At 50.5% G+C, this 17,200-nt stretch overlaps 3 protein-coding genes and 1 non-coding gene across 4 annotated transcripts; 1 reads left to right on the top strand and 3 right to left on the bottom strand.

Moving 5' to 3' along the window:
* Window positions 1-1,586: 1,586 nt before the first annotated feature.
* Window positions 1,587-4,162, bottom strand: C8Q69DRAFT_151666 (sodium/calcium transporter). The gene is made up of 11 exons (XM_028625554.1): window positions 4,033-4,162; window positions 3,410-3,964; window positions 3,296-3,359; window positions 3,197-3,244; window positions 3,101-3,142; window positions 2,798-3,045; window positions 2,705-2,737; window positions 2,102-2,646; window positions 1,975-2,028; window positions 1,815-1,903; window positions 1,587-1,712 (listed from the first exon to the last, which is right to left on the bottom strand). The coding sequence occupies exons 1-11, from the start codon at window positions 4,034-4,036 to the stop codon at window positions 1,679-1,681; spliced, it is 1,716 nt and encodes a 571-aa protein (XP_028487494.1). The 5' UTR covers window positions 4,037-4,162; the 3' UTR covers window positions 1,587-1,678.
* Window positions 4,163-6,327: 2,165 nt separating this feature from the next.
* On the bottom strand, window positions 6,328-6,440 carry C8Q69DRAFT_t26. The gene has a single exon. It is a non-coding gene; the product is annotated as a tRNA-Leu (tRNA).
* A 17-nt stretch (window positions 6,441-6,457) lies between these two features.
* Window positions 6,458-12,519, top strand: C8Q69DRAFT_456951 (hypothetical protein). The gene has a single exon (XM_028629864.1). It carries the CDS (start codon window positions 6,642-6,644, stop codon window positions 12,192-12,194), a length of 5,553 nt encoding a protein of 1,850 aa, XP_028487493.1. The 5' UTR covers window positions 6,458-6,641; the 3' UTR covers window positions 12,195-12,519.
* C8Q69DRAFT_151595 (folliculin-interacting protein N-terminus-domain-containing protein) lies at window positions 12,499-16,756 on the bottom strand. Its single transcript, XM_028625552.1, has 2 exons — window positions 12,807-16,756; window positions 12,499-12,647 (listed from the first exon to the last, which is right to left on the bottom strand). Exon 1 carries the CDS (start codon window positions 16,655-16,657, stop codon window positions 12,962-12,964), a length of 3,696 nt encoding a protein of 1,231 aa, XP_028487492.1. The 5' UTR covers window positions 16,658-16,756; the 3' UTR covers window positions 12,499-12,647; window positions 12,807-12,961.
* Between the last annotated feature and the right edge of the window lie 444 nt (window positions 16,757-17,200).

Genomic DNA, 17,200 nt, shown 5'->3' with positions numbered 1-17,200 from the left:
CGTCCCCGAGGCTGTTGGTTGCCCGACCTCCGTGCGCGCCCGCAGCCGGTCATCCCCGATCCACGATCCCGTGCTCGCCTTTTTTCTCAAATCAATCACTGCCGGAGGAGGGGAAAGTCATTATTATTGTTCTTGCTACTGCTATCATGATAGGTATTGTTCTATTATTATTATTAAATAACTAACTAACTACATGGATGACAATACACACGGCTTATCCCTCGGGTCAGCTGGTAGACTGACTGACTGGTACGGTAAGATGGCGGAGGAATGCTGACGCGGGTTGCCGTGGACGGACAACTTGCCATGTGTTGTTGTGGAGGAAAAAGTCTGGGCTTGACTCTTAGTTAGTCTACCCCGCGGTTGTTCCCCAGCCGCAACTTCTGGCTCCCTTTTGTTTTTGGCAACTCTCCATTCAGCTGGCTCCTCGGCCATCCTCTCTTCTGGTCACACGAGGAGTTAATAATAATAACCTCTGAACTTTGAAGCGTGCTCGGGTACGACCTGGCGCACGGTTTTCTTTTTTCGACGTGGCACCGCCGCCGCCACCGAAGACAACCGACCCGAACAGAAAAGGACTGAACTTGAACCCCCTCCCATTATTCTCTTCTGTCTTCGGTCTTCGGTCTTGTCTCTAGGCTATCTCTCTCTCCCCGCGGGGAAGTCCCAAAGAAGAATGTCCGGATACCTACTACCGGCATGTTCACCCATTCAGACCACCAGAATCCAATCAATCAATCAATCGACCGACTCGTATTCAGACAACGGCAACTCACACGGAGCAACCCCATCCGGGGGGGCTCTCGGGGATCCCTGGTCCTGGGACTCAATGGTTGCGCAAGGTTGGACAACCCAACCCTCTCCCCCCCCCAATAATCCTATCCCTACGGTGGTCGGTCAGAGAAAAAAGACCGCGGTTGATCCTGGGCTCGTTCGGAATAATAAAAAGCAACGTAACATATAGACACGTGAGAGCAGTCCCCCAGAATACTAGTAGTATCCCCATAACTATACGTTAGTTAGCGCACTTCATTCCTAGACCGCTTCGCTTCCCTATCTAATCCAAAACCCGATATCTGATCTCATCCTTTTACCGACCTGGATGGCGGGCTGTCCAATCGGAATAAGTATTTACTGTACTGTACTGTGCGTCATTTGCTCTATCACGGGACGGGAAAGTGAGCACTGCGGTCTGTCCGCTGGTAATTTAATTAATTATAGAATATGCACGTCTCCATTTCAACACTTAGGTCCGACGTAGCTTCCTAGACCGTTCAATAATAAGCAGTACTCTATGTATTGGAGGTTGAAAAGGTGATGATATCTACTTGTCTTTCGCTGGATTATTTAAAGAACAGGAAAGAAAAGAAAAGAAAAGAAATGAATAATTTGGTATCATCTTGACTTGACACAAAGTATAGAAAAAAGATACAAGAAGCCAACTCAACCCAACCCAACCTAGTAGAGAATAATTGAATAATTCCAACAATGGCATAATGATAGCCCTGGTCAGTGGGGTTTGGTCTTATCGTAAGAGAAGAATAAGTAGTACATAGTATCCGATATAATGGATAAAAGATAAATGATAAGAAAATGCTGGATGGGCTAGACAAGACGTGCAGAACCCAGTTCTGACGCTCATAATTCAAGATTTTTTTCTTTCGAGCAATTCTTTCTTTCATCCAGTGGAGTCCTCGTGAGAAGGATAGAACCTGTGTTGTAGGGGAAAAAAAATTCGTCAGCGGACTTGTTTCTTCTTTCAACTGGTTTTATATCGAAATGGGTTTTGTTCCGCAGATGAGAGGGGGACTTACCACGCGGCAACAGCAATGATAATATACAAAGTCATCAGAAGGACACCTTCTAGCCAATGCGACTTGCCGTCTGCAATCAGGTAGTTGACCTAGTAGGTTATTTAGTACCTCTATCTATACTCTGGATGGGGAAAGACTAGGGTAGGGGGACGTCACGTACGAGAAGGACAGCAATGAACAACAGGATGACTTGGAATCCATCGAAATACAGAGTCTGCGCAGTCAGCTTCTCGTCCGGTCATAAAAGAAAAAGGCCACAAATGCGTTTCTCAGCGGATCTTACTTACCATGTCATCATTACCCATGCACCATCCGATGACAACGATGAGAGGCAGGACCAGCAGAGCGATCTGCATACTGGATCCAACTGCCACACCGATCGCAAGGTCCATCTTATCTTTGCAGGCCACCGTAACAGCGGTGGCGTGCTCGGCTGCGTTTCCAACAATGGGAAGGAGAATCAGTCCAACAAATGTCTTCGAGATAGCGCCTGTCGCCGTAATCGCATCGATGGAGTCGACCATGAATTCCGCACACAGAGCCACAAGGACAGTCGAAATTATGAGCGTGATCAACGCAACCAGAACACTGAGCTGAGGTTCCTCGGGCTCATCTTCCGGCTCTGCTATTTGCACCTGCTGCTCTGCCGGTGCTCCGATACTGGTCGACAGCAGTTGACCCATTCGGGCAATTCCTTTGTTGGCGTCACCTTGGCCTATCGAGGTAAATCGCTTTTCAACCTTCTGGCTTGGTTGGTTGTAAAGCTCCGTGTGGGATTTCAGCTGGAAGAACAGATACGCCCCATACACGACCAGGAGAATGATACTAGTTCCTAATATTATTGTCATTAGCATGGTGATGGTGATAGTCCCGATTGTCGATGAACCTACCTCGAGACAAAGGAGCGATTCCTCGGGTACCGGCTGTGATCATGACTGTTAGCTTGGATTGTATCTAAAACCCCCCCGAATCCATCCACTTACCATTAGACCAGTTGTGAAAAGCGGTTGGGATGACAAGACTGCCAACTGCCAACGCGAGCAGACTCGCTGCTGTCTCCGCAACGACGACGTTAAAGTGCTGTTCCATGCGGTTGACTCCACCAAAGAAGAAGCACATTCCCATGACGAGCAGCAGGTTAGAGAGCATACTTCCGATCAAGGACGTTTGCACGACGAGAACCTGGTTGTCGACAAGAGCCAGGATCGCAACAATCAGTTCGACAGCATTGCTAATCGTGTTAGCCTCAGATGACATTTTCCGCCGCAAGAAAGAGAGCCTCATACCCGAAAGTCGCGTTCAGAAGACCTCCGATGGTCTCGCCAGTCCTGTACAATTTGTTAGCTGGGACGGAATCGACAGCAGATATTAAGTTGAATTACCGTAGCGCAATCTCTTCCGTAGCATAACTCAACATCGCAGCCAGTGGACTGTCCAATATCAGTCCGAGGTCTTCATGGCTTCAGCCGTTCCGCACTTACATGATGGCAATGAAGTTGACAACGAACACTGCCCTGGGATCGACATGAACGTAGTAGAGGGCGACTGGTAAACATTAGCCTTAGGAAACGCGACTCGAGTGAGCAATATCTTACTCCCTGCCGGAGCGGCGAATAGAAGGATGTTGATCCATGAATTGAATAGTGTCGCTTTCAATTGTCCCACCACAGTGAACTTTTGTTTGTCGGGCATCGACTCTTGAGACTCTGACAGCGCAAGTTTATCACCCTCATCTTTGTCGTTGAATCTCCCAAAGAACTTCCTCCGTCGCGGCTTGCCCTCCCCTGAAGCGTCATGAGCAGGCTCTGGAATATTGATCGGATCGTTGCTCTCAGTCGACTGTCCAAGACCACCTTTGTCAGTATCACTGTAGGACGCTGCTCTCGTACGGTCTGCGCTGGACAACTCTGCTGCATGGTATGTCTCCGCATGCTGAGGGCCACTCAGGCCGCCCGCGACGTCGGCGCGTCTTCGTCGCTCTTCTGAGGTTCTTACATCGCCAGCCGTCCTCACAGGGTATAATCCACTCTCCAGACGACTCGACCGTGAGTGCCGTGGACGTGCTCTGAACTTCTTGAATGGGTTGTGGTTGGTCGGCTCCCCCTCATCATCATACCACGCCAATTGCCTGGCGTGACGCCTGTAGATATCTATCGCCAAGGGATATCAGTTCCGCGCAACTGGGCAAGTATCATCATCGAGGGGTGGCAGCACTTACGCATTGTGAATCTGTCTTGAATGCAGGAGCGAAGGGAGTGACAACAGTTGGTAGGGCTCGCTGTTAAGAGAATAATAATGAATGGGAAAAAAGCACACGGGTAAGGTTGAAACGATAAGGGGCGTTCCACTTGGTCGCGGCAGTCAGTGTGATATGTCCGCTGATGCTTGCTCTGTCTGAACTCCACAAAGAAAGCTTTGCTGGGTCCCGATGATCTGCAAGTGATCTCTGTAATAAGTGAAGATAATAGATTGTGATGAGCAAGAGTGACAGCAGTTATATTCTTCAACAACAGCAGATTTCTTTTCTTTGCGCGCTGAAAGGGTCTACAGCGTTAAAGTACTCTACTACATTTGCCATCTATTATTGTGTTGGCTCCCTAGACACAGATAATCGCATCACATATTGCCAGCGAACCATCCTGCTGTATTCTGATCTTGTCCGACCAGGGGAACTGAAGACGCCGATATATTGCTCAGCCACAGAGGACAGACCCTGGTTTCAATTAGCGTCCCACTACCAGTGTGTGTGCCTGGTAATGGTTGGGCCACGCAGCTATCCACAAACAGGAAATTTGAACGCGCTGCGGGAAGTCCCAGTGGCTAAGGGGGATCCTAATGCCAGCTAGTAATATTAGGCGCCTGGTCGTGACAGGACGGCGTTATCAATCTGACTTATCAAAATCATCAGCGCTGATTCTGCAGTTCTGCGAAATTGTCGAGACTGACGAGATCCCAGATCCCGCTGCCAGGGATGGGATGTAGGGGATGCTGCCAAGTCTCGTAGCTTGAAACCGAGAAATTCCACTTTAGCCAAGACAGCCAAGCGAGCTTAGGCAAGCCAAACGAGTTGAAGCATCCTACCGCGTCGACGGTGTCTCTTGGCAACCGTGTTTGATAGTCCACTTGTTCCGTGTTGATCTTCGCGACTGACGTCCTTTTCTCCTGTTTCATGGCCCTTCTCGTTTATGGCGCGATCAGAATGGTGGCTTTCTTGATTCAACACTGCTTTCGCTGGAAATCTTGCATAGAGTAATCCTGCTTACCGCCACACTCTAGTTACTATTGCGTATTCTAGACGCCTATTCATACAAGCCACAATGCGTCTGTTAGTGTGTGGCGCATGAATTGTGGAGTGTGCTCATTAAACTAGGCCGCAGAGTACCTAAGGTATCAAATAATTATTCAAATCTAACCATCACTGGTGGCATCTGCGGAGTCTGGACCACATGCCGTCCTATTGCTTCGATCAGGGCTCGTTAGTGCCCGCCATGGTATGTATGAACTTATGAAGTAATGTGCGTACATGGGACCTCGTATCCTGGGCAATACTCTAATCCTCCTAGGCACTCCAGGTTAGTTGCAATAAGGTATGTACTTGTTCTACTCTGGTCAGGCTCATCGGTTATACTGGCTGAAAATTAATTGCTGGCTCCCGCACCGCCACATCCGTCTATACAGTTACAGTACACCCTACTCCGATAATAATATAGTGGCGCATAGGCAGATAGATTTTTATAAGCGACGAAATACACCGCTGATTCATGTTGTTGAGGAACTAAGATATCACCCCATTCGTTCTTTCCACTTACTCTGTCTGCATGGCTGAGTCCCTGGTGACATTCAAGCGCAGGTGCAGCTGAAAGAACAGAGTCCTGCTGGTATCCAACTCCACTGTGTTGAAGGCTGAGTACAAACAGTTCGAATTCGACCCTAGACCGATGCTCACTCTCTCGCGCGGAGTGGCACAGTCGTCTAGAAGTTCCATGACGTCCATGCTAAGATAGAGTATCTTTGAGTCAGATCAGGCAGCATCAAACATGCTTGATATTCGAAACCACCTTCTCCGAATTAACTCTTTCCAGAATCCTTCTACGAGCCTTGGCTGTATTGAGCAATCAGCCATTGTGGGTCTTGCTGGAAGCTCACGACTGGAAGGACAACGTATTGTGGCCATCTCACGACGGCAAAGCTGGTATATATATATATCATGCTTAAAGACCTGGATCCTTTACTCCGAACCAATACCGATACCTAGTAGTTAGAATCGAAAAAAAAAAAAAAAAAAACAGTCCTTAATGTCTTCTTGGTCGCAGTAAATAAAGGTGGCAATATAGGTTTTTAATCAAAAAGAGCCCAGCTTCATCATAGGCTCCGACATTAATATCAAGCTGTACATAGTTGAACGAGCGATGGACTTGGGCTTCGGCTGCCGACCAATCATGTCCACCTTCCCTTACGGGCCTCACCAAATTTTCTCTAGGGAGAAAAAAAGGTACGAAAAAAAAAGAAGTCTTGACAAGAGTGGGATTCGAACCCACGCCTGCATACACAGATCAGGAACTTATTGAAAGTTGTTATTAAGGTAGACCTTAACCTGACGCCTTGGACCAACTCGGCCATCTTGCCATGATTGTTGAAAGCCGATCAATTGATGGCTTTATCAGGAGAAAAGTAAAATCACATGATTGGCATTTCACCGCCTTCTACATATGTAGACGCGGTGCTCTTCGATATCCAACTCAATAATTGCCTTCCCGTGAGGGATTCGACGTCTTGCGTTGACTAGTCAAAAGAATCTCCGGTTCGATACATGGACCTCTGGCAATTATGATGCCTCCCCGCGGGCCCGTAAAGGGTTCGCATCTGAGGCAGGTGAGTGCGGCGAGCTTGGACACGCTGGGGACCTCTCGCTCGGTGGGAACATCGCATTATGACCCGGCGTACTCGGGCGACGGAGGCTCAATCAAGCAGCCTCCGACAGGTCTCAATCGACGATTATGCACGATATGGGTTCACGACGAGAACTTCTCTCGTGAAGAGGTTCTATTCAATCAGGCGGCTTTCAGCGACACGGGTGTCAAAGTGGGTGATGTGATTGAGATATCACCTGTTCGGGGAACTACAGATGCGTCCCACTCTCAGCTGAAGCCAGAGCTTGGCTCGAGGTCCCTCCATGAGAGTAGTGCCGACATCAACCAGAGCTCCGGCTTCCATCCAAAAGGCAAGTTCCAGTCGCACACGCAAGGACGGTATCTCTTCGTGGTCAAACCGGTCCCGCAAGATATCAAACTGCGCCATTCGAAACTAGAGATATCGGTGACAAACAATGTCGCCAATATCTTCGGTTTCAAGAACAGGTCACAGGTCCTTCTGTCAGTCGTGGATCGTTCACAATGTTCGGCAGCTCACGTCGACATCGCTTTCCGCGACCAGTATCTCGTCCGCTCGGACATGTGGCGATTGGTCATGTCCGAACTGGTGGACAAGACCATCTACAAGGGCCAGAAGATCCTCTTTATGGGAGGCATCAAAGCGACTATAAAAAACATATTCATAAGAGGTAAAAAGGTCCTATCGGGTTACTTTGCACCCAGCACGATTCCTGTCTTCCGCAGCGAGTCAGCAAAATATGTTCTTTTCATCCAAATGTCACGAGAGATGTGGGACTTTGACGCGGAGGGAACCGGTGATATCCTCTTTAGCCGCGTCATCAATGGCTTTCTTCCAGAGTTATTCAAACGGTGGGCAAATATCGAAGCCAGACATCTAGTCACCATTGTGCTCTTCACCAGAGTCGAATATGACGTTACTCTCGATCCTGGCCCTCCCGCGCTCAACACGGAGACATTGAGAAGAATTTCTGATCCAGGCCGCGTGCCAACACGAGATTTCTACCGCGTGGTGGTAAATGACATGGCAAGTGGTCATTGGACCACTATTCTCAATGAGTTAAAGAAAGACTTCCGGACCTTCTTGAGGGATGTGTCTGTTCAGACTGTTGATAGTGCAGACACTCCAACAACAGCCGGTCATAACGGGGCTAATTCAGGCGATGAGCCGAAGAAAACGATTATCGCTGGTCGACCCAGTACTTCTTTGCGTGGGAATCTACTCGAGGCCATCCATTTTGCATCCTCTCATCTCGCATACGACCACATCGACCGCGATATGCTCCACACGGCCACCTCGATCGTCGTAATAACCCCTGGTACCGGAGTCTTTGAAGTCTCATACGAATCTTTAGCCTCGACAACCGAAGTGCTGACGAACTATGGGATCTCAATTGATCTTGTCTGCCTCAGTCCCATGCCACTCCACTCGGTTCCCTTGTTTAAGTACCGTAGGCCAAAGGAGCGGCCTACAAGTTCGACCATGGGAGAAACCCACAGCAACTATTCGTCACCGGAACTCCGCTATCATGGCTCGAGTCTTATGTCAAGATCGTCACATGTGTCCCCTCGAACCAGTGCACCTGGGTCATTCATTCGGCCGATGTCCAGGGAGAGAAACCCGGACCAATCCAAAGAGTGGTGTTTTGGCATTCCTCATTGGGTTGATATCTCTTTTTGGAACCCAAAAACATATAGAGAAGCTCGGAGCATCGCTAAAAATGACCCCAATGCTCCCATTCCTCATACAGTCACGAAGCAATCCAAGACGTTCGTACCGAGAGTTAGGTTGTACGAGATTCAGATGATGGGCATTATGGAAAGCGAACAGTCAAATATATCTATCCCTTACCTCTCTGAGGGGCATCGTGGTTTTGATAGCATGTCACAATCTTTTGGCTCCGTTACAAGCGTTGTTGGCCCGCACGCGGCCAAATTCTTGTTCTCGCCGAATTCCTCATACAAAGCACCCCTGAGCGACAGTCTTCGGCCGGAACCGTTTCTCCCAAACCTAGCCAACCCCAGGGATATGATACTGCCTACATCAACTAAATACCAGAGGAAGGTACTTAACTGGATGGACGAGTATGATGATGCCGTCTTCCACCCATCTCTTGAGTATCGCCGCTCTCGGAAACAGCAAAAGTCAAGGAAGCTGATTGAGCCAGAGGTCCAAATACCTCGGGCTCATGATCGTCTTTCGGCCCGATCAGTGACAAGTCTAAAAGAGCACGAGGAGAATGCCCTGGAACGTTCCACCTCATCACATTCTAGCTCTCAGAATCTGGAGAAAACGGGCGCACTTTCAGTAAGATCGAAGAGTCCTGTTGCAACTAAGGATGCTTCTCCTCGAAAGCCAGCTATCAAGACAAGTTCGGCAGCTCGACCTTCACGCATTTCCCGTACGATTAGCTTCGCTTTACGTGGACTAGGATCTGCTCCTCCAAGGGCTCAGGCGAGTACTGAGGTCAATGCTGAACATGCCAGGGCTACGCCCATCTTGAACAGGAAGCAGTCCACTGGAGTGCTGTCCGATACTATGAGCGTCGGACGACCATCTTCCTCTTCAGGAGAAACTGCGTCGCTATCCAGTGCTACTGAAACACCCGATAAACCAGTCACTATGAAGAAAGCTATTGAGAATTCCGCTGTTACACCATCACGACCGATATCTATCAAGGTTGCCAGCAAGAAAATACCGGAAGAACCGGATACAGAGCGTTCTGTCATATCAAACTCATTTTCCACGACAACAACGGAAGTGCCCTATGGTCAGGGCAGACAGACTGAGACCACCGGCATATTTCCCATGAAGAGAACAGGGCCTAAAGTGGATATCACCCTCAATGCTGGCCCAGAAGATGTATCGACAAGCCAGTCTCCCAGCAAGGCGTTGGCTCCGTGGGTGCGCTCTATAAATCCCTCTAATACTACAAAAGACACGCTACGCAAAGCTGGTTGGTTTGGTCGCTGGCAGCACGCCTACCCAAGGCCTCCACATGTTGCCCTTGTTAAATGGAAAAGTTTGAAATCGCCTGCTGTCTTGCCGCTGACAACGGAGGAATTTCCAACGAGTGCTGAACTAGCATCTGACTATCTACAAACACCATACAGAGTCTTTCCGAATGACGACGTCGAGGGAGAGGAACCCCCGAAGGGCAGAGACGTCCTTCTGCGCGAAATGATATCACTACGCCTTTCGCATGGCTTTCAGATCATCATCGGAAGCGCTGTTGCAGAGGCTTGTGGCCAGTACGAGCTTGAATCTTTGAATGTTTTTGACTACCGTTCCCTCGGGAAAGATGGTACAACCATTTACCTTTCAATGGGAAATACCATTCACCGGCTCGTCTGTATAGCAGGTGGGGAGATCGAGGTCACCAGGTTCACGCGTCGAACATCAGCCGCTTTTCTGTCCGATAAAGGACGTTGTAGGATGTACAGGTATGCAATACGAACTTACCTGAGTACTAAATACGACATCAGGGATGTGAACCTGGAGCCACTCAAAGAGGAATACAACTGGAACTATGCCGATAATTATCTAGCCGGTCATCGGGATCTTCTTATCAATCCTACGCAGCAGCTTCGATTTTGGAGGGTTCGCTACGTTCTGATCCCCATGCGACTGCCAGCTCACTCTAAACGTCACATGCAATCATTCAATGAAGATAATGAGGAAGAGATCCATCTTCTTGGAATCAACCAGTTGACGCATATGTGGCAGCGGCACAAGTACGTACCGCAGGACGAGAAACGATTCCAAAGTGGAGCACACAAGAAGGACCAGAACCCACTCAACATCATGTACCAGACCAGAAATCCTTCTGAGGTTGTCGCTGCCGAACTTGACCGGATATTGCTCACTGACCCCGGGCTTGATAATCCGCCAGCACAACTGCTTCCCGACTCCGAACTGCTGGAGAGGTCTAGCGTAAATTTATCGTCCCTGGCACAGATGATACAGGGAGATAAAGGTGTTCGCATGATGGACAGAAGATGGCACTGGAGACTGCACTATAACTGCTTCATCGGGTTCGAGTTTACAACCTGGTTATTACAAAACTTTCGCGATATCGACACGCGAGAAGAGGCCGTCGAGTTCGGTAATGAGCTGATGAAGCATGGCCTTTTTCAACACGTCGAGAAGAGGCATAATTTCAGGGACGGCAATTACTTCTACCAGATCGCCAGTGAGTACCGGGTTTCAAAACCCGAGTCTCGAACGGGGTGGTTCCCTGCACCCAGGAAGCCGGATAAATCCGTCCCATCAACACCAGTGATCGAAAATCCGAAGGACTCTCCTTCGGGAGGTAGGGCAAGGTCCGAAAGCACGGATGAGACGGCTACATCGACATTGAATACACCGTCTAAATCTAAGTCGAAAGTGGCTATCATGCTTTCAAAGAGCATGAAATACGATGTGGATCCTAGGAAGCGATCCAACCGTCCCGAATTTGTGCACCTTCATTATGATCGGCTGCACAACCCCGAAAATTGCTTCCATATCGAAATTCAATGGCTGAAGACGACTCCAAAGCTTATTGAGGATGCAGTTGCGTCATGGGCATCGACTGCAGAGAAGTTCGGCCTTAAGCTCGTACAGGTGCCGATTGCAGAAGCGTGTACTATTCCTCAGACTCAACCTTTCAGAAAGCCGTACAGGATACAGCTCAAAGTGAAGCCCCCCAAACCACCTGCTCCTACCATCTACAATACGACATCGTTCACACAGCAAGGCACTCCCGACAAACACTACTACCAAAAAGCGCTCCTCAAGAAACTAGACTATGTGCTAGACTTCGAATCGTGGGATTCGTATCCCCCAGACGTTGAGGTTTCGTACTCATGGGGAAAGCCCGACTTTCATTACCCTCAATATATCCACCGATCAGGTCTCTCCATTATTCAGATAACTGACGAAGGCGACTTCCTTTTTCTCGCCAACCGTCTGTACAGCACCAGAGCTATCTTCGCACGGGATGCATCCCGACTCGACCGGAGCGACCGTCCAGATCAATACCGGCCACGAGCAGCCACTTTTGACCCCCTCGACCGTGTCTCTCCCCGCCCATCCCCTCTCTTCCGTCCCGTCCCTGAAGGAAGTAGCCCCGCGAGCTCGTACTCTTCTCCCTGCATTGAATCTGCGAATCTCGTCCGCACGCCAGAAAGCTTCAAAGACGAACTAGAAGAGTTCTGTAACGACGCTGCCAAACTGGAGCGATTCTACAGCGAGTCGCAGGTACGAACCGTCTCGACAAGAGTCGGACCCGTACCGACACCGACATTGGACTCATCAATCCCATCCCTGGAACTTCCTGCAAGCGTCGTAGGTCATCACATCTCGCCACCAGCGACCTTTGGATCTCGACATCCAGGAGAATCAGCGTCGTCGAACAACGACACCAGCGGAACAGGAACTCAGTACCGCGAACCTAATACGAGTAGGACAGGAAGTCCCAGGAGTGGATATTTAGGTCCTGTACTTTGAAAACACGAAGTAATCATTTTTTTGTTTTTGGTTCCGAGCCCTTAATTAGGATATAAGAACGAATAATATATGAAGAAGAAGAAGATGATGATAATAATACAGGATAAATGACTTTCTAAATTTCATTACTATGTCTATTTGTCAATGATACTCGGCATCACACATTCCCCCCCTCCTAGGACCCAAAAAAAGGCAAAAGTGGCCATTAAAAATAATAATAATAATAATAATAATAAAAGCAATAGAACCCCCAAAAGCCGCTACTCGTGGCACTACTCTAGAAAGAAAAACGCTACCAGATGTTTGAATCCTGGAATTACAAGAATAGCTTTGAGTGTTGAAATTTTCTTTACCGTGGCCCGGTAGAGAAAAAAAAAAGATAGCAATCGCTAGAATAGAATTGCATAGGAATAAAAGGAAGAAGGGACGCCAGCGCATATGGTCCAGGGCGGACTGAGGATATTAGAATTGGTAAGAAAGAAAACATAACATCAAACATCGTAATCGTATCGAAAAGGAATGATGAAGACCGGGTATCATGACGTTTATGGTGAAAATGCATGAACTGCATTGATTGGATCAGAAGAGGAAAAAAGAACAAACTCCCCATACCCTTGCTAATCCCCGATCGTCAGTTTCCACTTTCTCTTTATAGAAAATAGAAATAGCTCTCGTAGCAAAAGAGTAAGAGGATAATCCCGAACAGTGCTGGACCGAAACAACGCCTGAACCATCAGCATGTACACGATATACTACACGGTGTTGTATCAGACAGCTTCTTCGACATCCAGTAGCCATTTGCGGACTCCCTCTCTCAGGGTATTATCGACAGCGGCGAGCTTCTTTTTCTGTTCTCTGTCTGCAGATGACACGGGGTGGCCTAATTCAGGATCGCCGTCCTCGCGGAAGCGCTCAGCCGTCACACTGCGCACAACCTCCTCTAACGCGCCCAGGACCATTCTGCGGCACTCTGCACGAGGCACTTCCACGGTGGGGATATCACCGTGAACAGAATGAGCATCCGACGTGTCTTCCTTGCGTCCTCGATTGGGAGATGGTGGTCGCGTAGGCACCACCGAGGACTGGCCACTGCGTGCCAAGACCCGCTCGACTGCATCGACCAATATGCTATCCAAATCCATCACGGGCTCCTCGACGAACTTTTCCTCGGCTTCGTTGATCGCAGCAGGATCGATTATCGTCGCCATGGAATCCTTACGAGACCGGCCGGCATTGGAGAACAAACTCGTGAACGGGGTTGTAGATGAGGGCGTTTCAGGACGCTGGCGAGGGGTCACCGGACGGGAGTTGTTTAAGGGCGAGGTGGGGGTTCGAAGTGGTGTTCCGTTGCCTTGGATCTTCCGCCTCAGGCGCAGCCGCTTAACGCTGAAAGTCCGGGTATCGGCGATCAGAGTCGTGGCCACATCAACCCACCTCTCTGCTCCATCGAGATCGGTCGAGCCAGGAAGTGGGTTGGGGGCGGCCTCGGACAACATGGCTCTCTTAACGTCTGTTTCCAAGCTGTCATACGGCCTTACCGCCTGGAGAAGGAAGTCTTCGTGGAAGCTCTTCAGCCAACCGGCGACATTGGTGTTGGGCCCATCGTTCTCTCTGATTGGCACGTTAAACCCTGAGTTGCTGCTGTGTGTCGACGCAACAGCATCAACGCTAGTAACTGAAGTTCGTGTCTTCTTAGGAGAGGCCAATGTCGAGTCGCCAGAAGACGACAAAGAGACAAACCCTGGCAGCGGGAGATCAACGTCGACAACGCCATCTTGACCACGCACAGAGAGTTTGAGAGGCGATTCCTTGTTGCGTTCCGGATTCGGAGACGATAGCTCTTGGGCGTTCTCATCCAATCCCTTTGGAGCAGCGGAGGATGAAGGGATGGTGATTTTATTGCTTGGCGTTATCTCCTTGTAAGTCTGCTCGTCGGAAACAGCGACTTCTTGGGCCATTTGACTGAGTGTTGGCTTGGAAATCTGCGCAGATTGCCTCCGTTCAGTAGTCGGACCCGCGTTGATCTCGGTATCATCCGTGGCGGACGATCCCTGCCGTGAACCCCAGAGACCAGAGAACATACCACTCCATCGACGGCCACCGGCAGGATTATTGCTGTCAGAACTAATATTGGAGCTTTCGCTCCTCTGCAGATTGCGAAGTAGGTTTGCTGACGCTAAACTATCAGTCTCATCTGGTTCTAACCGCTCTCGTCTACCAGGCACGCGCCGATTCTGTTGAGAAGCGAAATGAGCCACGGGAACCGTCGAGTTTGGAGCCATTGTCGAAGCGGTAGACGCAGTGGCCTTCCTCATCCGCGTGTCGTTCGTATGAATAGGGAGATTCATGGTTCTGATAGAGCGTGCATCCGACTCCCTCCTCGGTTTGGGGTAGTCCATTACGGCGACAGAATCGACATCATCAGAAGACCGGTGGGCAGTCTCGCTAGACGACACGCTGATCGACCTTTCATGGCTGTCGCTATCATCCAGGTTGAGTCGTTGGGCACGGGCCCGCCTCTCGATTGTTCTCCGCAGGGATTCCTGCCGGAGCTGCGGAACACTGGGAGGGCTCTGTGAGAGCGGCCGTGCACTGGTGGAGGATCCAGGACGGAAGGGCGAGGCCGGAGGCTCGAAGCGCTGTCTAGCTGGCAAGAAGGCTGACAAGAGGAATATCAGTCTTCGAGCAGTCATCTTGTCCGGACACACAATCACGGTTCTGTTTGATATTACCGGTTCCGCGTCTTGTTGGGCTTTCTGCTGCTGGTAATGGCGCCGCCGATACCAATCTGGTCCTAGGGAGCTGAGCCATTCGGTATGATTGCCAAGGAACGAGGTGATGAGGACGAGGAAAAAGAAGTTATGCTCTTTATCTCCCAATCCTCGAGCGATCCAACGAGCCTCTTCACGCCATACCCCCCATCTGCTCTGCCCCGTGACTACACGAGGTATCCGAAGAGCGAAACATATGCGCTGTGACGATAGCAACGCCTCCTCTCTGAGCTTGGTGTTTCCCGCTAATATGTTCGGCGGCAGTTGGACTATCGTCTGGTTCGTTCTCTGCATGTTTGGTGCTTTGGCCGGCTTGGGCTGGAGATTGGACAAGGCATCGAACTGCTTGAGCAGCGAGAGAATCTCTCTGCTTGCTAATCTCTCGAGACGGGACAGTGTACGAGTTATCGCATCCCAATGATCCACGAGCAGATCGATCCTCTCGTCCAGGCTCGCCGGCGGCGAAGAAAGAGTTTCCTCGAGAAAGGAGCTACCAAACCCTTGGGCAGAGTCAAGGGAGAAGGACATGGAGCCGCCCGATTTGAGGGGGTCTGCTCCCTGGGGACCCACCCGTGAGATCGGACGGGCGCCATGTCTAGCACCCAGAGGAATCTGAATGCTGATCGCAACAGCATACATAGGAGTCTTCTTTTCTTTAATCTTTTTGCGCTTGCTGATGTCCGGGAAGGGGTATCCATCAGGGAGCGACTCTTGGAAAGGAGAAATAAACTCCGGGGCGTCCGGTGAACCATCCCGCGCTTCAGGGAGATTGACGCTAAACATCCTGGTGATGAGCACTATCACCTTTGATGGGGGCTTCGGGTCATTCAGCTTGTCCTGTAAAGAAGTAGGGCCGGGTTGCGTTCCGCCCGTAGGTGTCCGTCCCAGAGGGCCGCGTTGTGTCATGCCTCGTGAGCCATAATTGTCGGGGCCACGGTGGGACGGCGAGGCCCCGGGAGAACTATTTGCGGTGTCACCATCCGCCGACAGGATATGTATCTTGGTCGAGGAACCTCGATAACTAAAAGCACTGCTTCCAAAGATGCAATTCAAAAGTCCGTATTCGCTGGAGTCGCCGGCGTGTCGATTATGATAAGATTCGGGACCCCCCACTGCAGCGGACAAGGTGGAGCTTCTACCTCTGGTGCGATTAAAAGCTCCGGGACTCAGCGGACCCGATTTCCTCGCGCTGGCTGCCATCGCCAGCGGTCTGGGTTCCACCAGGGAGGACTGATGCACCCCGGTGGTCTGGACCGAGGCACGCCGCGGCGGTGCCTTCGTGAGGCTTGCTGTTCTCGTGTGTCTGCGCGATGGACCCTCGAACACATGAGGATCTAATCCCAGGCCCTGCGGAGGTTGGTCTGCATTCATGCGGGTGTCAAGCAGTATGCAGGGTTCATCCCGGTCTCCCAGCGCGTTCTGTGCGATGAGGACACGGAAATCCTTCCCTGCATCTAGCTCCAATCCTCCGCGATCATCATATGCGCCGGCGGTCGAGGCATTCGGAGACGAGAAGCTCGTCTGGAGGGGATACGCGTGCGCATTGGAGCGCCGGAGTAGGCTCGCGTCAGGAAACAAAAGACCCGAAGTGTGTTCCTCCTCTGTCACCGATTCCAGATGGGCGGCATTTCGAGAGCCATAACTCGCCGGGTTCAAAGTGGACGCGGCTGTGCTCAACAGCCTGCCCAGCATGGTGACGGGGTTGCTGCCAAACTAAAGACCAAAAGGGAGAGAATACAGGGGAAGCCAGGCGGCGACGAGGTTGTGAGGACGTCTTAGCAATGAGACGCCATCGCTGAATCACCACGCTCCTCGCATCGAAGCCTGGAGTGACGTCTGTCGGCTGTCTCCTTGGGGAACCCCGCGACACGACCGTCGACTAATTGAGGGGCTATATGCAGCGTACTAGATCCAGCAGGCAGGGCGGGGAGCGAGGTGAGAGCGCAGTGACAGTAAATTGGAAGCGTGGGGGGAATGAATCGATGATAGGGATGAATTGAAAGCGCAGGAAGGGCTCAGCAGGTGTATAGATGATGAAATGAGATAGCGTGAACAAAAAACAAGCGTCCCCAGACAACGACCAGCAGCGATTTGCAATGCTCACTAGCTGAGGGGAGAAAGCGGAGGAGGACGGAGGAGAGACTTCGACGGCGGGAGAGCGGGAGCAAACGGCCAAAAGGGCGGTGAGCGGCCTTAGTAAGCGGCTGGTAGTTTGAACCAGTTGGTGATAGTGAT

Source organism: Paecilomyces variotii, assembly GCF_004022145.1.
Source record: "Paecilomyces variotii strain CBS 101075 chromosome Unknown C8Q69scaffold_2, whole genome shotgun sequence".
In the NCBI taxonomy this organism is placed as follows: Eukaryota; Fungi; Ascomycota; class Eurotiomycetes; order Eurotiales; family Thermoascaceae; genus Paecilomyces; species Paecilomyces variotii.
Note: the sequence above shows the minus strand (reverse complement) of the source record. Positions and strands in the feature narration are given on the sequence as shown.

Excerpts from the sequence above, each read along its gene's own strand:
- C8Q69DRAFT_151666 (XM_028625554.1), bottom strand. Across the intron at positions 2,738-2,797 it reads TTTTCACAACTGGTCTAATG|CCGGTACCCGAGGAATCGCT; the intron begins GTAAGTGGATGG and ends TCATGATCACAG. Across the intron at positions 1,904-1,974 it reads TGTTCATTGCTGTCCTTCTC|GTCAACTACCTGATTGCAGA; the intron begins GTACGTGACGTC and ends ATAACCTACTAG.
- C8Q69DRAFT_456951 (XM_028629864.1), top strand. The coding sequence starts at position 6,642 with ATGATGCCTCCCCGCGGGCCCGTAAAGGGTTCGCATCTGAGGCAGGTG.
- C8Q69DRAFT_151595 (XM_028625552.1), bottom strand. The coding sequence starts at position 16,657 with ATGCTGGGCAGGCTGTTGAGCACAGCCGCGTCCACTTTGAACCCGGCG.